Here is an 18,589-nt window from a genome sequence, read left to right on the forward strand (position 1 = left end):
GCACAGCAAGGTGTGAATTGTATCCTGATAGCAACTGTAGCTTGATTGAGGTGTTAAATTTCAAAGCTGTTATTTTAACTCTGAACAAGGCCACCTGTGAAAAACATTAACCCAAATCAGGGATAATTAAACCCCTGCTATTGTTGGCTATTTTTCTCTTTATTCCTTTTTATTTTCCCAAATAATGGATTGCATTTAGTGATCATTATAAAAAGGTAGTGATCTCATGAAAGCTTAATAGGAAACCACCCAAGGCCATTAAAGAAAAAGGTGGAACTCATTCTGATCTCCCCATTGGTAATCCATCCATCCTAGTGTGGAAATTAAGGTGAGGAAGAGGTGGTGATACCTAGCTGGAGCAATCCCAGTTGGGAAGCTGGAATGCTGAGCATGTCCTAGCCTCAGAAATTTGACTTTGTTCCAGGTTCTGCCAGTTGGGACGTAACACGAGTGTGTGCTCAAATCAGTATTATGAAATACGTAGTGCTCAGTAAATTTGCCTTCTAAAATCCTTTGCTGTAATCTCTCCATGTTGATGAGACCTTAATGTAGTCTATATCCTTGCTCTGACAGGTATTTTCAGCATATCAAACTGATTTGCCCTGGGCTGGTTTAACTGATGTTGATAAGGACAGCTAGAGACAAAAAGCTTCATTGCAGAAGTGCCTGTGCCTCCCTCCCAGCAGGGCATGTACTCCAGCTAATGCAGTGCTGAAGTTTCTTGGAAAAAAAATTGGCTGCACATGGTAGACTCTTCCCTTCTTACAGTTCAAGATGCGGTTCAACAGCAGATTAAATTGATCTCAGCTGGGCCACTGAGTCCTTCCCTTCCCTGGCTGCCACCCAACCTCATTTTTAAGGTCAACTGAAACTCAGGCAAATAAGCAGGAAAACAGTGTGCAGAGCTGAGCGTGTTGAAAACAAAAAGTATTTGCTGGGCAGGCTTCCTGAGCTAACATCAGCTAGTGTCGCAAGGTCCAGACCCAGCAAAATAGCACATGTGGCAATTCTGGTGTTCAGGGCTGACCTCCAATTTAAAATACATTCAACAGCAGCAGCCTGCAGCTTCAGAACATAAACTGTCCCATTCCCCTCTCTTGGTTAAGACTGTTCTCTTCATTTGTGTGTTTTCTGTCTGAATTCTAATGTAAACTGATGCAGTACATTGATCAAGAAGAAAACTCGTTCCAGAAACAAATGCAACAAATCCCTTTTACAGGTAGAAATCCAAACCCAAGGTCCCATGGGTACTATTTGCTCCTTCTTTATCTTTCCTTCTCATTTTTTCTCTTGGCCTTCTTGAGACACATTGTTAACCATGTTAGAAACTATATAGGTCCATGGGCAATCTTCCCTCAAGACTTGTGCTGGCTGACCCCAGCAACTTCTCCATTTGCCAGCATGGAAACCAAAACAGAGAATAGCTCTTGTAGGTCAGATAGTAAAGGAAGTGCACCAGAAGAAGGGAACAGAAATTACTCATAAACTGAGATTTAAATTGTTAGATTGTTTATTTCCAAGAAAAGTAGTGGCAAGTTGCAAGAATATGCAAGCATATTTATTCAGTCTTTCAAGTTATGAAAAAATTAGTTTTGGATATACATGCCTATCTCACCTCAGTATTTTGTAAATGCATTTTAAAATTACTTCTGAATTTGTGATTTATGTAAAAACAGTATTTTAAAACTTTAGCAAGATTTTACTGGTATTATTTCAAGGTACCTATACATACAGGCTGATACCGATCTATGAGTTCTCCTACATAGCTCTGATTCTTTTTTTGGGTTTGATCCAAAATGCTGGCATAAGTGGAAATCTGTTCAAGAAGTTTTGAACTTGACCTGTTTTATTGTGAGTGGAACAGATTTGGTCATTTTCAAAGCTATTTTTTCCATTGTGGTGTTTAGAGTTCCAGGAATTATAGATCATTCAAAACCTACAGCATGTCACATCCTCTAATAAATCCAGTAGCTTTATGCCCTATTAGCCTGATCTGTCTTTGCAGTGGAGAAGAATAGATTTTTTTATTATTATTTTCTTTTCTTTTTAATAGTAGTTGTCATTTAAACATTTTATGTTGATGGACTCTTCATTTGCTAATGCATGACAGTTTTCAAGAGTGTAACACAACTGCATCAGCGTCCCTTTTGATTTAAATGAGAGAAATATTCTATCTAGGCTAGACAAAGTGTGGATTTCATATTTCTTGAATGCAGTACAGTATTTCTTCTAATTATTAGCTGGGATTTATTTTGCAGAAGGTTGAACATCTCCATTTTAATGATGAATCATTTTCTTTTTCTGTGATGACCACAATTGCCTTGCTTGACCATGATTACCATGCTTTCCATGGTATATAATTTATATGTTGACACAAGTGGATATACAGCAAAAATCTCACTCATCCAGCCAGCCTAGGATTAAGACAGATTACCCTTTAAAGCACAAGTTTGCAGCACATATAAGAAGTACATGAAAACAAAATCTGAATATTCCCACTTTGAGTTCCTGGTCTCCTTAGCATAATATCACTTTGTTTCCTTTTATTCAGAGAAGGGAAAGACGATTCTATTTAGTCATTAACTAAAATGCTTTAAATCTCTTGATTTAAAATTCTGTGCTTTATGCGTAGTTTCTAGCATCTTATTCAGCAGATTTGTTACTGAAAGGAGATCTAACACACATTGTAGGTACTGCTGTGTCCATTATAGGAATTACTGTTTCCTGGCAAGATGTAAGCAGTACTTTAGCTGTGCTTTAATGGAAAACAGCAAGGCATTTTCCTTATTTATCGAGAAAAATAAAGATTCTAAGCTGGTAGGTAAAAGCTGCAGCTTTATTTACAGCACCCAACCATTCTGAAAGATGTCAGTGTACACTCATACATACATTACTCCAGCAGAAATGGAGACACCACCCATTTCATCAGTGGAAATCCCTAATTGAATGAATGGAGTAACACCTTCTCTGTAGCCAAGTAGACATTTACATCAAGGGCAGAAAGGACTCGTTTCTTACATACTCATAAAATATAATTATATAAAAACATCAAAAAGAAATGACGAACAGTAATACAATTGCATTCAAAAGCCACGTTTGGGCTATACAGTCTGGACTACTTACGTTCTGTTTTTGTGTCAATAGTTTTATTACAGGGATGTTCGTTAATATAGGCAGAGCAGTGGGCATGAAAAAAGAAGTGCTCACCATGCAGCTCATCCCTTTACAGGAATGAACAGTGGTAACGGAAGGCCATTTGGGTCACTTAACACTGTGCCATGGGCACTTTACCCTGGACAGCCTGATCTAGTGGGTGACAACACTGCCCGTGGCAGTGGGTTTGGAGCTCAATGGTCTTTGAGGTCCCTTCCAACCCAAGCCATCCTATAATCTTGAGAACAAACTCTACAGAGTCTGCTTTATCTAACAATAAATGTAATGGACAGTTTTGCTGCACATGGAACACAACACAAACCACATCCTTCTGGAATCAGCTGCGACTGCCATTTTGGGGGGTCCTGCACCATGATAAAAGAAAGCCGCCCTACACCCCACTTGTGCGAGCCATTTTATCTTCCTTTTGTCCTTTTCTAGTTTTCCTCGATTTCGAATCATTCACAGTCAGAATACGTACGCTCCGCACAGGGCGAGAGCCACACAATACCGCGGCGTTGCCATGGGGACTGCCTCAGATCAGCCTTTCTCGGTGTCTTCCCCAACAGCCGAAGCCAGCAGCTATCGATAGGAAAAAGCAGCGGCGCCTTTCTTTGATAGCGGCGTTCACACGGCGCTCTCAGCATCTCACTTCTCCTCCCTCAAACGCACTTCCATCTCCGGCCCTTCTGCCGGAACGCTCTGGTTAACACAACCTCGTACATATCACGATCGCTAAGCGCAATAACGCTCGGCTTGGCCTTGTAGCACGCGGGAACAGCCGCCCTAGGGCGAGGATCGTTACTCTGCAGCCGCACCGGGCGACGCCGCTCTGCTGTGAGCACGTGCGGCCGCATGGGAAGTTCGCAGCCACTCCGACGGACGCAGAGCAGGCGGAAACCCCCCGGGGGCGGCCGGGCGAGCGGGCACGACGATACCCCGCGGGGCCGGGCCGGTGCCGGCCGGAAGTGACGGGCGCTTCACCTGCTGGGCGGTGCGCGCGGGGCGGGGCGGCCGCCGGGAGTCGCGGAGAAGCAGGCGGTGGTGCCGCTCGAGCCGCGCTATGGAACCGCCGCCGTTGGTGCTGCTGGTGGGGCTGGTGCTGCTCGCCGTCGCAGGTGGGCGGCGGGACGGGCCCGGGACAGGGGAGGCGCCGGGGTGCAGGTGGAAGGGAAGGAGGGAAGAGGAGCGGTCGGGGCTGCGTTGGGCTGAGAGAAAGGGCGGCGGCGGTGGCGGTGGTGGTGGGGTTGGGGGCTTCTCCCGCCCCTCTGCCGGCCCCTGGGGTGCTGCCGAGCCCCCCCAGCCCGCGGTGTGGCCGCGTAGCAGGGTGTGTTGCGCTCGGCGCCCGGCGGGGCGGACCTGGGCTTTGTTCGCCGCCGCGTTTTGTCTCCTTTCTCTTCCTCGCCGCGTGCATCTGCCTGCTCGCCCCTTTCCCACCGCTCGGGCTTTGCGATTCCTTTCATTCCGCCTCTCTTTCTTTCACCGATTCAACTTCCAACGTGGTGGCGGTGAGGATTGCGAGAGGCGCTTCCACGTGGTTCCCGGCGAATGGAGCGTCCCGCCGGGTCCCCACGGCTGCGGGCAGCGGTACGGCCGTGCCCGGTACGCACGGCGCGGTGTTTCCGCAGCGGTCCCTGCCCTGGTGCCTGCCGGCACCGCCCGGGAGTGAGTGGCTGCGGTGGGCGGCGAGGCTGCAGGCTGCCTGGGAGCGGGCATCGAGAGAGCCCGCCAGGGAAAACCGAACGTGGGGAGGAAATAGAGCCTGAGAATCTGCGTGGTTAATGCCTCTTCAGGGCTGGTCTCATTCTGGGAGGGTGGAAGAGACCTTGGTGTCTTATGGGGAGTGGCTGAGTGAAACGAGATTGTTCGATGTGGAGAAAAGGAAGCTCAAGGGAGCCTCTGCAATTCGCTGAAAGGAGGTTGTGGCGAGGTGGGGGTTGGCCCCCTTCTCTCAGGTAACGGCATGTAATGGCTTTATCCTGTTCCAGACGAGGTTCAGGTTGGATATTAGGAAAAAAATTATTCTCAGAAGGAGTGATGATGCAGTGACACAGGCTGCCCAGGGTGGTAGTGCAGGCACTGTCCCTGGAGGTGCAGAGACCACGTGGATGTGGCACTGAGGGACATGGTTAATGGGCACGGTTTGGGTGGGTTTGTGGTTGGACTAAGTGATCTTAGAGGTCTTTTCCAACCTTAACGATTCTATGATTTGGTGACTTCCAGAGAGCACTTGCAAGTTTGATTGTTCTGGATTAAATGAGGATGACTGAATTTTATGGTGGAAAAAGGGGGAAAATGAGGGATTGTGAGGGAGTAAAAGCATTTGAATTAAATACTGCGTCAAAACAGAAAAAGCATGTTTGTTCAAATGAAAAGTTGGCAAACACCTGGATAAATTGAGATCAATAAATCAATTGAACCACGTGCAATTACTTGCGCTTCCTTACTTCAAACGTATCATTTGAACCAGAATTGTTTCAGACCTAAGTGAAACTACATAAGATGCCAAAACACCTACAGAGGTTAATGTTTAGAGCAAAGCATGTCAGGCAGATAGGGTTTGTTTCCTGTTGGAATGCTGATGCCATTGTTGATGTCACCTCTGTTTTGGGAAATTACTCACGGGATCAAAATTCTGTTTCACAGAGTGATGAGCTCTAATCCCTTGCATAAAAGGGTATTGGTAGCTCAGCATTAACTCGCTCTCTAAGCAGGAGTTGTGTAAGGACTATGAATTACAAGTATATAGAAGGTAGGTTAAGTTTTATATTAAAGTGTTTCTTGTAACAAAAGCTGTGAAAAAATGCTTGAGCAGAATCGTATGCACTGCAGATGAGCAGGATCCTCTGCTATGAAATGTGATAATGCTATAAAGCTGGAGATGATTAACACAAAGCGACGTGCAAAGCCACAACCAACCTTTACACCTTCACTTCTCTGAGGTGTGTGTGTGTGTGTCTTCAGACGTCACTGTGAAACTGGATGATTTCGTGTACTTCCTTCAAGTATTTGGCTTTCTGAGTGTGTGCTTCGATTAGGAGTGGCTTTGCTTATTTGATGGCATGGTTAGTTGAATAACTAGTCTGAAAGATGCACAAATCTCATAGTCCTCTGAAGGAAACAACTTAAAAATCTGTGCATCGCAAGTTAATACACCAGAGGTTGCTGGTGTTTTTTCCTCCACAAGGCTGAGTTAATATTTATGTCGGTGCTCCTGGCAGATGTTACTTCCTTTGTTGAGGAAATAGATACTGCTTTATGGACCAGAGTTAGAGGAAGGGAACTCGTGTAGTTGTGTGAAAGCTGTTGGTGATAGAGGGCTGTCTCGTTGTTGAAGTCCTTGACTTTGTGGTCGCGGAGTAATTTTATCATGATACTTCAGGGCTTAGTCTGTGTTATGTACTCGTTTTTTCCCACTCTTCTCTGTAAGCCTACTGTTTCTTGTTTCCATGTTACTAACAGTTGAAGATTGGAAATAAGCCTCTTGATTTGTACAGAATCAATTATCTTGACTGTGCAAAACAGATGCTCAGCTATGCCATTCTGTGTTGAAAGAGAAAAGTGTTTGTATTTAAGCTGTCCCTGAACCCTGCTCAGGGATGTAATATCTTTTCTAAGGTCAATTTCACAGTCATAAATAACTGAGAGCTTTCCCTTGCAGGAAGGAAAGAATTCATACAAGAACGTTTTGGGATATAAGGGGAGAACAGTCCTCTTTACCCCTATCATTGTAATTGGTCCTGTGTTGATTGTAGCCATTGCCTCTGTATTACTTGTTTGTGCAACTGATGGTTTCCTGTGGTGTTTTCTGAGTTGGTGCTTCTGGAGAATGCCCACACACAGAATGGATCGGTGTAGTGAAACTCAGTCTTCTGCTGTCTTGAGGACTTAGGATATGAATTTGACATTTGAATGGCTTTCTGCAACTGTACAAGCTTTTCTAAAGCTATTTTACTGATTCTTCTCCAACTGAAAATGCACGCCAAGCCTGTGACAAATGACAACTTGATGTTATGTATTGTAGTTACAATAGTACAATAGGCCATGTCAAGTAGGTGGGGATTTCCAAAATGTGCAGATTCTCTTTAATATTCTACAGCTGTCACCAACAAATCCTGGATTAGGATAATAGAAATGTTGAAAGTATACCTCTTCAGATGTTGAAATATTTTACTGATAGAATTGGTATTAAATTGTTTTCCAAAGGATGATGCAGAATTCTGGTGTAAGGGGTGGAAACTCAGTGGCAGGTCATTTTGTAGGTCTTGTGATGATGCAAATTGGTGCATTGAGCTTTTTTTTTAATTAATTCTAAGCTTTCTGAGCTCTTGATCATCTCAAGAGTAATAAGGGAATCAGGGAATCATAGTCTGAGGTTGTCAGTGGCATTGAGCGTGTGTTTGCTTATTCTAACAGGAAGTGTGTTGTAAATATTTGTAACCCTTCCCTTGGTATACGGTATTGGAGAAGTTGTCTTGAAGCATGGTAAAAGTTTTTGCAGGGTTTCAGAATGCTTGAGAATATATATAGCTGCCAAACTTGCAGCTTTTAACAAAGAAGATACTAACATTTTTTCTTAATGTGTAATGGCAGAACACAAGCTTTCCATAGCTATGAGATGACTGCAAAGATAGATTCTAATCAGTGTTAACGCTTCTTAATATCTATACATCTATGGTGATCCTTTTAGCCTTCAGGAAAGGTAGTAATGCACTGCACATAAATTCTTAGGAGTTATTTACTTTGAAAAGTGGATTCAGCTTGGTTCATGGTGGTAGGTTTTTGTATTTTTTTTTTTTTTTTTTTAACAATACTAGCAGGTAACTCTGTACTCTACTACATCCTGCACTGTTTGAAGCTTTTTTTTTTTTAATAGAAGATCAAGCTATTAGTTAAATAATGTTTGGATAGGGCAGTTATGCTAGATTTTCTCAAAAACTATCATTAAGTGGTATTTGTGAAACTTACAGAAGTATTTCTGACAATGCTCGTGGAGAGCAGAACACGGTAAGTCAGCATTTGGTGGCTAGTACACTTTGTCAAGTATGCGTAAGAGGGAACTTAAGCCTCTTCGTGTTTTTATGCAGCAATAGGATCTCAGTGAAGCTTAACTAGGAGAAATTTGACTACCTCTGGGATTAAATGATCACTGCTATCCTGGTCTCTCAAAATGCCGAGCTTGGTGCATTTGGTCTGCCGAGGAATAACTTCAGCTGTTTTCAGAGTTCAGGTACTTCTTAACTTTTAACATCACTGGACAGTGATCTGATGCTCAGAACTCTTCTCCTGTATTTCCCAAATCTTTTTATTTTAAGTAGTATGAAAAAAGCAGTAACTGATGTTGTTTGATACATCTAGTTACTGCTGTGACATCAATCTTAAGTTATGAATGACAGTCACCTTGCTTCATTTAATCTTCTATTTATCTGAAGGTATTTTATGCATTCTGCTGCAGAGATTATTGTAGCTTGTCACTTAGGTCTCCTGGCTGGCTCCCCTTGCTAGTTTCCTCTGTGTTGGATCAAGCCTCAGCTGCCTGTCTTCACTTTCAGTACTTGTCACAGCATTTTCCATAACTGACTCTGCTTTATATAGAAATGAAGCTACCACACCTAAATGGGGATTTTTTTCAGCTTCTTTCACTTTTTTTTTAAGCAAAACAAAAAACCAAATACTTGTATGCTTTGCCTTTGATTCTATTTGTGAGTCAAGAAATTCCTTGTAACCATCTTCAAATCTATCTCAGCCTCAGAGTGTTATGAAATTCATTTGCCTCAGTGACCCAAGAGATGCATATACACCAAGGAGCTTGTTTTTGGGGCCAGTATTGTTTCATCATACTTCTTAATTAAATTAATCATTTGTTGTTTCTTGCATGTATTCATGAGCTTTTAATGGTAGGGACTCATTTTTTTTGCTCACATTGCAACTTCATTTCATGAAGCTTTTAGATGCTGTGTGAAACATTAAATATGTTTCAACAGTAGTATGGCTCAGCAGCTTGTAAGAAGAGCTCCCCTGCCAATTACATCAATTTAGTCATTGCTGGCTAAGTATACAGTCAGCTTATGTTGCCTTTTCTTTGAATTCCTCTTTTTAATAGTTTTTGTTGTACAGGGAGTAGTTACAAAAAGAGCCACTTCACCCTGTTGTCATGGGAGTGAGCAGGTGGCAGTGAAGCTGTAGTTTTGTGGAAATCTATTTCAGAAGCAGCTTGAACATGCACAGATCCAGCATTCTTACTGGTAATTTCCTTTACCATGCAACTGTGTTAGTTGCATGAATGCATGATGAATGTGTCTGAATGGAGACTACTTAAGCTTTCATTAGATTTATTTTACTTTAATCAGTTAAGTTTCATGATTTGGAACAAAAAAAGTTATTCCATCAACCTTTCCTGGTGCAGGGCAGGAACAATCATTGGGGAGGTGACAGAAGAACGTTTTTATTTTACTTATTTTTTTATTTTTCCAAAGAGTTCTGCGCGATCAGTATTCTCCCATGTGAGAAAAATGTGTAACTGTGGCCTGAGGGAGCTTCATTAGGAAGTCTGACTAAATCAGACGGTTGAGTGGCTGGATTCAAGAATTATTCTTGCACCCTGTTTCAGGTGGTACCTGGCATTTGTCTGACTCCATGTTGAGCCTCTTTAGGGAGTTTTCAAGTCAGAAAAATATTAAATTTGTGTAAGGTCAGTTTTCTACTGGTACCTTTTCTTGATGTGACTCAATGAGCTCACTAGTCAGAGCTGTAAGAAAATGGTCAGTGGTAACCTCAGACCCATGTGAGTGGGATAGGTAGCTTGATTTTTTTGTCACTTCTTGGATTGTGTATTTGAAAACTGCATTGTAATAGACAAGCAGGATCTTGAATTTTTGTGGCTGTGGGTTGGAGCTAGTCCTGAGCCATTCAGCAGCATTAAGGAGCTCCTAAAGTACTCAATGGTCAAATGTTTTGCAGTTCAGCTTACTGCTGCATTTAACTTTCTGGCTATTTAGGGTAAATATTCAATTTCTTTGAGCATATTCCTATCCTTCTGTTTACCTACATGTGGAGAGAGAAGGGAAAGCAAAACCAAGCTGGCATTGTGTTGCTTACTTTAAAGCAGCACCACATTAAAGATAATTAACAGTTGAACAACAACAAAAAAACTAATGCCACTGAATAAAATAACTTTCCCTCCTAATGTGAAACTTGCATGTGCTAGAAAAAAATGTTTCTTGTTCACTAGCTCGGAAGAGCTCAAACTCCTTTACTCGAGTGAAAGTAATATGGCTGCTCAGTTAAGTGCTTGATTGGACTTGAACTCCCTAATGCACTGACTGACGGATGTGCCTCATGCTTTCATGCTGCAAAAGGGCTGCTTCATTCATTTTCCTTTTAAATGCTATCAAATTGACAGGAAAGAAAAACAGAATCATGTAGCTTGATTGCTTAGTGACTATAAGCCTTCAATATCAAATGGAGTGATTGATAAATGTGATTTGCAGGGCTAGTAGTAAAAAACAACGGCTGCAGTTGATGTGGACTTGGGAGCAGAGGCAGGCTTTTGTGTGTGTTGGTGTCAGAATATGTGGGTTTTTTTGTTTGTTTTTTTCTTTGATTATGAAAGTCTTTACAATGGTTGGGTGCCGTTTCTTTTTACTCTCCTGAGTACTATGTATGGATGGGTCCTAAGACACCTAGTTGCATAAAGGTGTGCTATGATTACATCTGGTGCAACTTCATGTGTCCATCTAGGTTGTTGCCACTTTCAGAGATGACTTTGGGTTCCTTCTTCCTTTCCCTACTGTCTACAGTCAGTGTAGTGCAGCAGCTGAATGAATTCATTGAACACGTTAATTAATTTGAATCACTCTGTGGTTGTGCAGCGTGGGGATGAGCAGTGCTTTTACTCTTGAGAGCTGGGAGCAGCTTGGTTAGTGTAGGTGTAATGTGAATTTCTTTCTGTGGGTGGGGTTCCAAAGCAGCATAGTAACCAAATCCTTATGAAGGCTGCGGTATCCCCACAGCTTTTACGTGTGTGGCTTTGTGCTCCTGAAATGTGCTTAGTAATTCAGAGAATTCAGTCTGGAAAGAAGTACATGTTCACGGTGCATGAACAATTTTAATCAGAGTCAACTGTTTGGTTTTCTACTTCTTTGCATTAAGTGTTTTTCTGTCAGGAAAGGAGGTGACAGAATCAGAATTAAGGATGAAGGGGCAGCTTCTGAGTAAGTCTAATGTGGTCCGGTTGCCTGTCACTTAATTCTGAAGATTGAACTGCTGCATACTTAATTGTTTGGATGTGACCATGCATTAAAACTCAGAATTCATAGTGTTCTTCCACAGATGTTTCCCTAAACAATATTTCTTTACTTAAAATCAATCACAGTTTTTGTTATATCCCTTCCCCCTGTATGCGTGGCCCCTTCCCTACTATTTCAAGCCTGTCCTTCGCTTCAGCAATGAGATACCAGCTCTCCCACTCTAAACATGATAAGCATGTCCCTCTTAAGTAAGGTCATCATTTGCTGTAGTTGCTAGGATACTTGGCTAATGACTTTGAGTTTAGCTACAAAAAAACCCAAAACTTAAGAATGTACTGAGCAACTTAGGAACACAAGGACAGCAAAGAAAGGAATATTGGGTAGAATCTGAAGAATGTCAAAGGAAAAGAAGTAAAATGTGAGGAGGAAAAAAGATCAGTAAAGCTTAAGTCCATGATTTTTAGGTCTTTGTTGCATAACTTTCAACCACTTCAGTGAGTTACAGTTGGGAATGAAATTTAAAATCATGCTATGTATGTGCAGTATTTGTAGGTTTGTTTGTAGTCCTGTTTGTTTTATAGTTTTTTAAATAAATGTTCTTTATGAGACTGGGAGAAGGAACAACTTCTAACTTCATTGTGCAGTATGTTTTAAACTGGAGTTTGAGAATGCAACTCTGCACTATTAGAACAAGTTATTAACTTGATCCCCCCTGAGAACTTTTTTATAACAAGTCGGTAACATCCAGACTGAAATATTTTTGTCTTCAGAAAGACAGTATGCTTAGCTGGTTTCTTGTTGGTTTTAGTGTTTTGTTTTTCCTGTGTGTAACTTGAAAGGATTTATGGATTCAGACGATCTCAGAGACTTTGTTATTTAACTTATTTCTGAATTAATGTATTTTGTCAGATTTCTTAGGGATAGATAAGTTTAAGGTGGCGTTTGTGAAATTCTGAATTACAATCAGTCTTTTTGAGCTTTCCTACCAAAATTGTGAGCTTTTCTACCAAAATTGTGAAAATTAGATTGCGAAAACTCTTCAATTTTTAGAATGGGTTCAGTTTCAGATTCTGTGTTGCTCAAAACCATGTTTCTGTGAGTCTGGTGACTGAATAGTGGAAAGGAATATAAGACTGTCCCTCAGGAATCCTAGACCCTCAAGATAGAGAGAGTAGGCAGAAAGGAAAACTCCCCTTAGCAAAAGAGGATCTGGTCAGAGATTAACACAGTGCACACAAATACATGAGCCCCAATGGGATGCATCCAGAAGTGCTGAGGGAGCTGGCAGAAGTGATTACCAAGCTGCTCTCTATCATCTTTGAAAGGTCATAGAGAATGGGAGAGGTGCCTGAGGACTGGAGGAGAGATAATGTCACTCCACTCTTCTGAAAGAGTAAGGGAAGGGAGCTGAGAAACTGCAGGACAATTGGCCTCATATCTGTCCTTAGGAATGTGGTGGAACAGTTTATTCTGGGTGTCAGCTCCAAGCAAGTGGAAGAGAAGGTTGTGAGTATTCAGCATGGATTTTCAAGGGAAAATAATGCTTGACCAATCTGATAGCCTTCTATGATGTCTACTATGGCTGGGCAGATAACAAGAGAGCAGTGGATATAGTGTGCCTTGGCTTCAGTGCAAGGATTTTGACACTGTATCTCATAAAATCCTCATGGCTATGTTTAGGAGGTGTGGGATGGATGGGTGCACAGTTAGGTGGATTGAGAACTGGCTGGTGGAGCTTGGAGGGTTGTAATCATTAGTGCTAAGTCTAGCTGGGGGCTTGTAGCCCTGTAGCTAGTAATATCTCCCAGGGTATGATACTGAGTCCAGTCTTGTTCAACATGTTCATCAATGACCTGGATGAAGGGGCAGAGTGCATCCTCAGCAATTTTGCAGATGATACAAAACTGGGAGGAGTGGCTGACGCAGAAGGTTGTGCTGCCGTTCAGTGAGACCAGGACGGACTGGAGACTTGGGCAGGGAGGAGCATTAAGAGGTTCAACAAGGGCAAGTGCAGAGTCCAGCACGTGGGGAGCAACAACTGCATGCATCAGGTCAGGTTGGGGGCTGATCTACTTGGAAGGAGCTCTGTGGATAAGGACTTAGGTGTTTGGTGGACAAGAGGCTGACAACGAGCCAATATTGTGCTCTTATGATCAAGAAAGCCAATGGTATCTTGGAATGTATTTAAAAAAAATATGGCCAGCAGATTGAGAGTGGTCCTCTCACCTCTGCTTTGCCCTAATGGTGTTACATTAGGAGTTCTGTGTCCAGTTCTGGGCTCCCCAGGTCAAGAAAGACAGCTACTGGAATGAGTGCAGCAGAGGGCTACAAAGATGATTAGGGGCTTCGGAGCATCTGCTGTGTGGGGAAAGGCTGGAAGAAGTAGGACTGTGTTCACCTTGGAGAAGAATGAGGGGAGTTCTTATTAATGCTTAAAAATATCTAAGGAGCGGGAATGGTGGCACACTCACTGCTGGTGCCCAGTGACAGGACATAGCACAGCAAGCACTAAGTGGAACATAGGAAGTTCCATACAAATATGAGAAAGAACATCTTTACTTTGAGAGTGACAGAGCACTGGAACTGGCTGCCCAGGGGTGGTGGAGTTTCTGCTCTGGAGTTATTCAAAACCGACCTGAACACTTTCCCTGAACCTACTGCAGGGAACAGCTTTAGCAGAGGAGTTGGGTGATCTCCAGAGGTCCCTTCCAAACCCCTAAGATTCTGTGATTGTTTTTAATAGTCCAGTCCTCCTTGACGTGGAAGCAGATGAAAAGTTAGAGAACAAAAATAGGGAGAACTTAAATACGTGATTTGAGGAAGTGATTCCACCCCAGTTACTTTGAGGCTGGCCATAACTGGGAGACTACTCAGTGAATGTGCCTCAAATCAGTGATGTTCCCCACCATGATTGTTCAGACAACGTGAAGTTTGGGGAAGAAAAACCAAACCCTGTCTGGAGACCCAGCACTGTAGTTGATTGTCCAGGTGATACAACTTTACCAGAACCATTCTGATGTGGATTTTTTCCCCTGTTTTTGCTGTAAATGCTCTGTTCATTCATCAGCTTTCACTTTGTAGCTTATGGCAAAACCTTCCTTGACGGTGATAAACTGCACTGGTTTGTGCAAAAAGTGTTCTGAAAGCTTACCTAGACCAGTTCTCAGACTATTTGATTGTTCAACTTTATCCTGCTGTTGGTAAGGCAGATTACATGAAATGTGAAAGAGAGATTTAAATTCTTGTCTTTACTAACACTGTATAAATTTCAAGCTGTTGTTTCGAAAATGCTTTATGGGTTTGTTTTTGTGAAATGTTGTCTTGAACAAAATGGGCTTAGAAGAAAGAGGTGTGTCTGGGATGAGAACTGAGAGTTATATCTCATCTTTTTTTAGGCTAGTGCCCTTTTTCATGGATTTTTAATTTCTATGGCTCCATAAACTTGGGATGCTTTCTGCACAGTAGAGGTGGTGTGGCTCTGGTGTACTTGCAGAAAGTACTATACTGGTAGATAGGAAATGCAGGTGTGAACATCTGAATGTTGTGTTCAGGAATTAATGTGTCCTACCTAGGCTAGTAAAGGCAGGCAGGTTTTTATCTTTGCTGATCTATTTGTAGATTGGGCCATTTAAGTAGAGTGGTATGTGGTTTGTTCATGTGAGTAGCTTTGGAAGTGTTTGATGTAGAAGCGTTTCAGATTTTTGCTGAAGTGGTGTGTTGGTGTTTTTTGGTTTTAGTACTTACTGTGAACTGTGCTTTACTTATGAAATCTTTTGTAGCATTGTATGATAAGTGTCAAACATTGGCTTGTAAAACGTATTAAACATTAACTGTTTGAAACTTATTAAGCTAGTATAGTACTTTCTCTGCTTTGCAATTGGCTCTTACCAGTGCTATATTGTCATCAAAATCTGAATTATCTGCAGAACTCTGAAATTACTGCATACTAAAACTTGCTCTTTAGATACTTATCCACTACAGATACAGAAGCAGTACTGCTGTGCCATTAAAAAGTAATAGACTCACTGTGGTTGAGAGGCATGTTTGGAAGTGAAATGGTGAGTTATTTTTTTGAGACTGAAGTCTGTCAAGAAGGCATTAGGTCACAGATGTGCAGGCAAACATCTGTAACCTGTGCTTGAAAGAAGAGTCTCTTAAATGAATTTTATAGCTTGCACTTCAGAAAACACTAATACACATTTCTGATTGTCTCTGGTATTTCCTTCTTAAAACCTCATTTTATGAAGAAACTTCAATGCACCTACAAGCATCTGCTTACAAGCAAGTATTGGCAAACAATCTGTTTTTTGGAGAGTTTGTTAGTAAAGTTGAAGTGCTTTGCAAATGCAGGTCGTGTATGGATCAAATATGATTTTAAGAGCAGCAGCAAAACACATTAACTCATTTCTTAATTCATCAAAACACATGAACTCGTTTCTTAATTCATTTAGAAGCTGTCTGTGCTTCTTTGCAGAAGAGTATATATAACTCCATGGTGCTTGCTGCTTCAGCACTCGGTTTGAGCCTGGGGGCAGCAGTCTACCTCTGTTGTGCCTGTTCCCTCTGTTTTCCAGTTGCCATACTTCTTGCTGTTCCTGCTGATTGATTCTCTCTCATGTTACCTATTTAGGGAGGGATTGTGTTCTCTGGGTTACATAACACTACCATAGCAGTACTATCCAATTGCCAGAAATGTTTACATCAAGCTTAAATTTACACTTCACTTTGTGTAAGCCAGAAATCCAGAATTTCAGTGTATCCTGAGCACTTCACATTCATTTAAAATATAAACTAAGTAAAGACAAAATTTGTTGAAAATTTACCTTCTATTACTTCTGCTGGAATGTAGAATGCATTCTCCATTTATTGTGTTTTCTATATTGAAGACTTGTTTACAAGCGATACTAAAATAATTTCCATCCATTTGTATCAAGCATTCAGTTTTTCCTAGATTAAAAATACAATACTAATGTAGCTCCCTAAGCTTTGTTTCACTTGAGGGGTATTTGATGTTATGCCTAAATATTCAGAAAGAATATTCAGAAGAACACAGATTTTCTGTTTGATAGAGTCATAGTAGCACTAAGATGCCACAGGTGATCCACTTATGTTTTGAGGAGTGTACTAAGGGATGCGCAGAAGTTGAGTATTTCTGATTGGAGCAGAAACTGAAGAAGATGAGGGCAGTTTGGTGACAGTATCATTTGATCATTTATGTGCATTAGCTTTGCATAGATCTTTAATGCATTTACTGGTGACCTCAGTCATCTACTTTTCTGCTGCAAGCAGAGTCAACAGTGAGTTCTTTAGTCTTACATCACCTGTGACTAAACCACTGTCCTTGCTTTCCTTTGTGAGTCTTTATGCTTATGTAGTAGTAGAAGCTTTTCAAGACTACCAATCCTGCAGCCAGCTGTTAACTCACAGTGCCTGTGCTCCCAGTTCCTTTTCCTTTGCCCTCAGTTTTGTAGTCACTCTTGTATGAGGTTGTCTTTAGTAAGCAGGGATCGGATGCCAGTAAGAGTAGGTAGTAGTAATGATTTAAACAAAACAAAAAAAGGAATAACAAACAGTAGTAGCAATGATACTGTAATAGTTGAAGGATCAGAGGAACCTTGGCAGTCTCTTAACACTGAATCTGTCTAAGCCATCTTTGCCCGCTTATTTGGCAGCAGGTGGGTGTCTGCTTTACAGAAGGGAATTTCCAGCTAGTTTGACCTGCCACTACCTCCTAGTGCTAGTGCTTGATTCAAACCCAGCTGGCTCTGACATCTCCTTCAGCTAAGATGCTTGCTTCTTCTACCTGTCAATTCTAATATTGACTAAATGGGAAAAATAAATAAACCAAGTAGAAAATAGCTTAGCATGCCAACATTGTTAAGAGCTGTAGAGATTTTTTTGAAGAGATTATTTTGTCCATTCCTTCCAGATAAAGCAGTCCCAAATTCACAATAATTTTGTCTGTCCTGGTTGACTTTTTCACTGTTTAATTCCCTCGTTTTATCAACAGTTTTCTTTATTCATTCAGAATGTCATTAGACATTTTCTGTATTTTCCTTTTTCAATAACTGTAATGTCAAAATTTTCAGCAGCAGCCTTTTCATGTATTTAGCTTTGTATGGGACTTGAATTATGCAAAAGCTGAAAGATGCAACTGCCAGTTGGATATGATTCCAAACTAGCAGTAACAAACTTTGTATTGTGTTTAATAACTTCACAGGATTTCTCGGGTAGTGATAAAAGTTTGATGTGATTTTTTCAGTGATATAATTGCCATACAAGAAAAGTGTATGACAGATTTGAAAAAGGAATTATGTAACTCTGATTTTTTTTTTCTTATTGAGCAGAAGATTTTAGATAAGCAGCTGAGAGAGCTATTTGAATAATCTACACATTATAGACATACAGAGATTGGTTTTAGGCGTTATTTTTCTAGGAAGATATATTAATGTGCAATAGAACACTTACTGTGGAAACTGCATGTGAAATGCTTTTAAAACAAAAATAATTTTTTTTAATAGGTCTTACAAGAAGCCTGTCTATAACTTCAGCTGAGTCAGCATTTGAAAAAGCTCAAGGAGAGAGAGTTACATTGCCGTGTACTTTTGTACTCTCAGACGAGGATGTAGGCACACTAGATATTGAGTGGGTCTTGATACCAGCAGATATTCAGAAGAAAGAAGAAACAGTAAGTAAAAACTTTAATTTTTGGCAGCTCTGATTGAGTTACTAAACTAGTTCAACGTGTGAACTTCAGTAGTGACTCTTTCGACTTTTGCTTCTTCAAGACGGCATGCGTGTGGTCTTAAACTACTTTGAAGCACCAAGGTGGAAGTTTTGAAATAGTAAGAATGTTGCAGTATTTTGTACTTAATCCTCTACTAACTGTAAACAACTCTAAAATTAAAAATGATTCAGAGAACAGAAGACTTTGCTCTTGTACACCTACATTATTTACCCTGATTGAGGGTAGTCATTCATGAGAATTTGGTCTTAAATGTACTATGTCTTTGTTAGATATTAACTATTTCATTTATTCTGAAGTCTGAAAACTTCTTTAGCAGAGATTTTACAGAATGAAGATTAGATAAATAGTTTTTTTTTTTTTTTTTTTTTTTAAAAAAAAAAAAGACAGTGTTGACATCCTGTCACCTGAGCAGGTATTGCGTTGCAGTATTTCTTAGAGC

The 18,589-nt window shown here is 41.1% G+C and overlaps 1 protein-coding gene across 4 annotated transcripts in view; it reads left to right on the forward strand.

Annotated features, from left to right (window-relative positions):
- The first annotated feature begins 4,000 nt into the window (after positions 1-4,000).
- Positions 4,001-18,589, forward strand: part of CXADR (CXADR Ig-like cell adhesion molecule) — a 29,458-nt gene continuing 14,869 nt past the window's right edge. For 2 of the 4 annotated variants that reach the window (XM_052667045.1, XM_052667034.1), the window contains exons 1-2: positions 8,281-8,383; positions 17,924-18,090. In XM_052667045.1, coding sequence (XP_052523005.1) covers positions 8,296-8,383; positions 17,924-18,090 — 255 coding nt within the window. In that variant the 5' untranslated portion in view covers positions 8,281-8,295. Of the gene's footprint in view, positions 4,272-5,868; positions 5,906-8,280; positions 8,384-17,923; positions 18,091-18,589 lie in introns of those variants that run through there. The other 2 variants (XM_052667062.1, XM_052667053.1) reach the window with 2 other exon arrangements.

The sequence above is a fragment of the Tympanuchus pallidicinctus genome, unplaced genomic scaffold (assembly GCF_026119805.1).
Source record: "Tympanuchus pallidicinctus isolate F22 unplaced genomic scaffold, pur_lepc_1.0 scaffold10, whole genome shotgun sequence".
In the NCBI taxonomy this organism is placed as follows: domain Eukaryota; kingdom Metazoa; phylum Chordata; class Aves; order Galliformes; family Phasianidae; genus Tympanuchus; species Tympanuchus pallidicinctus.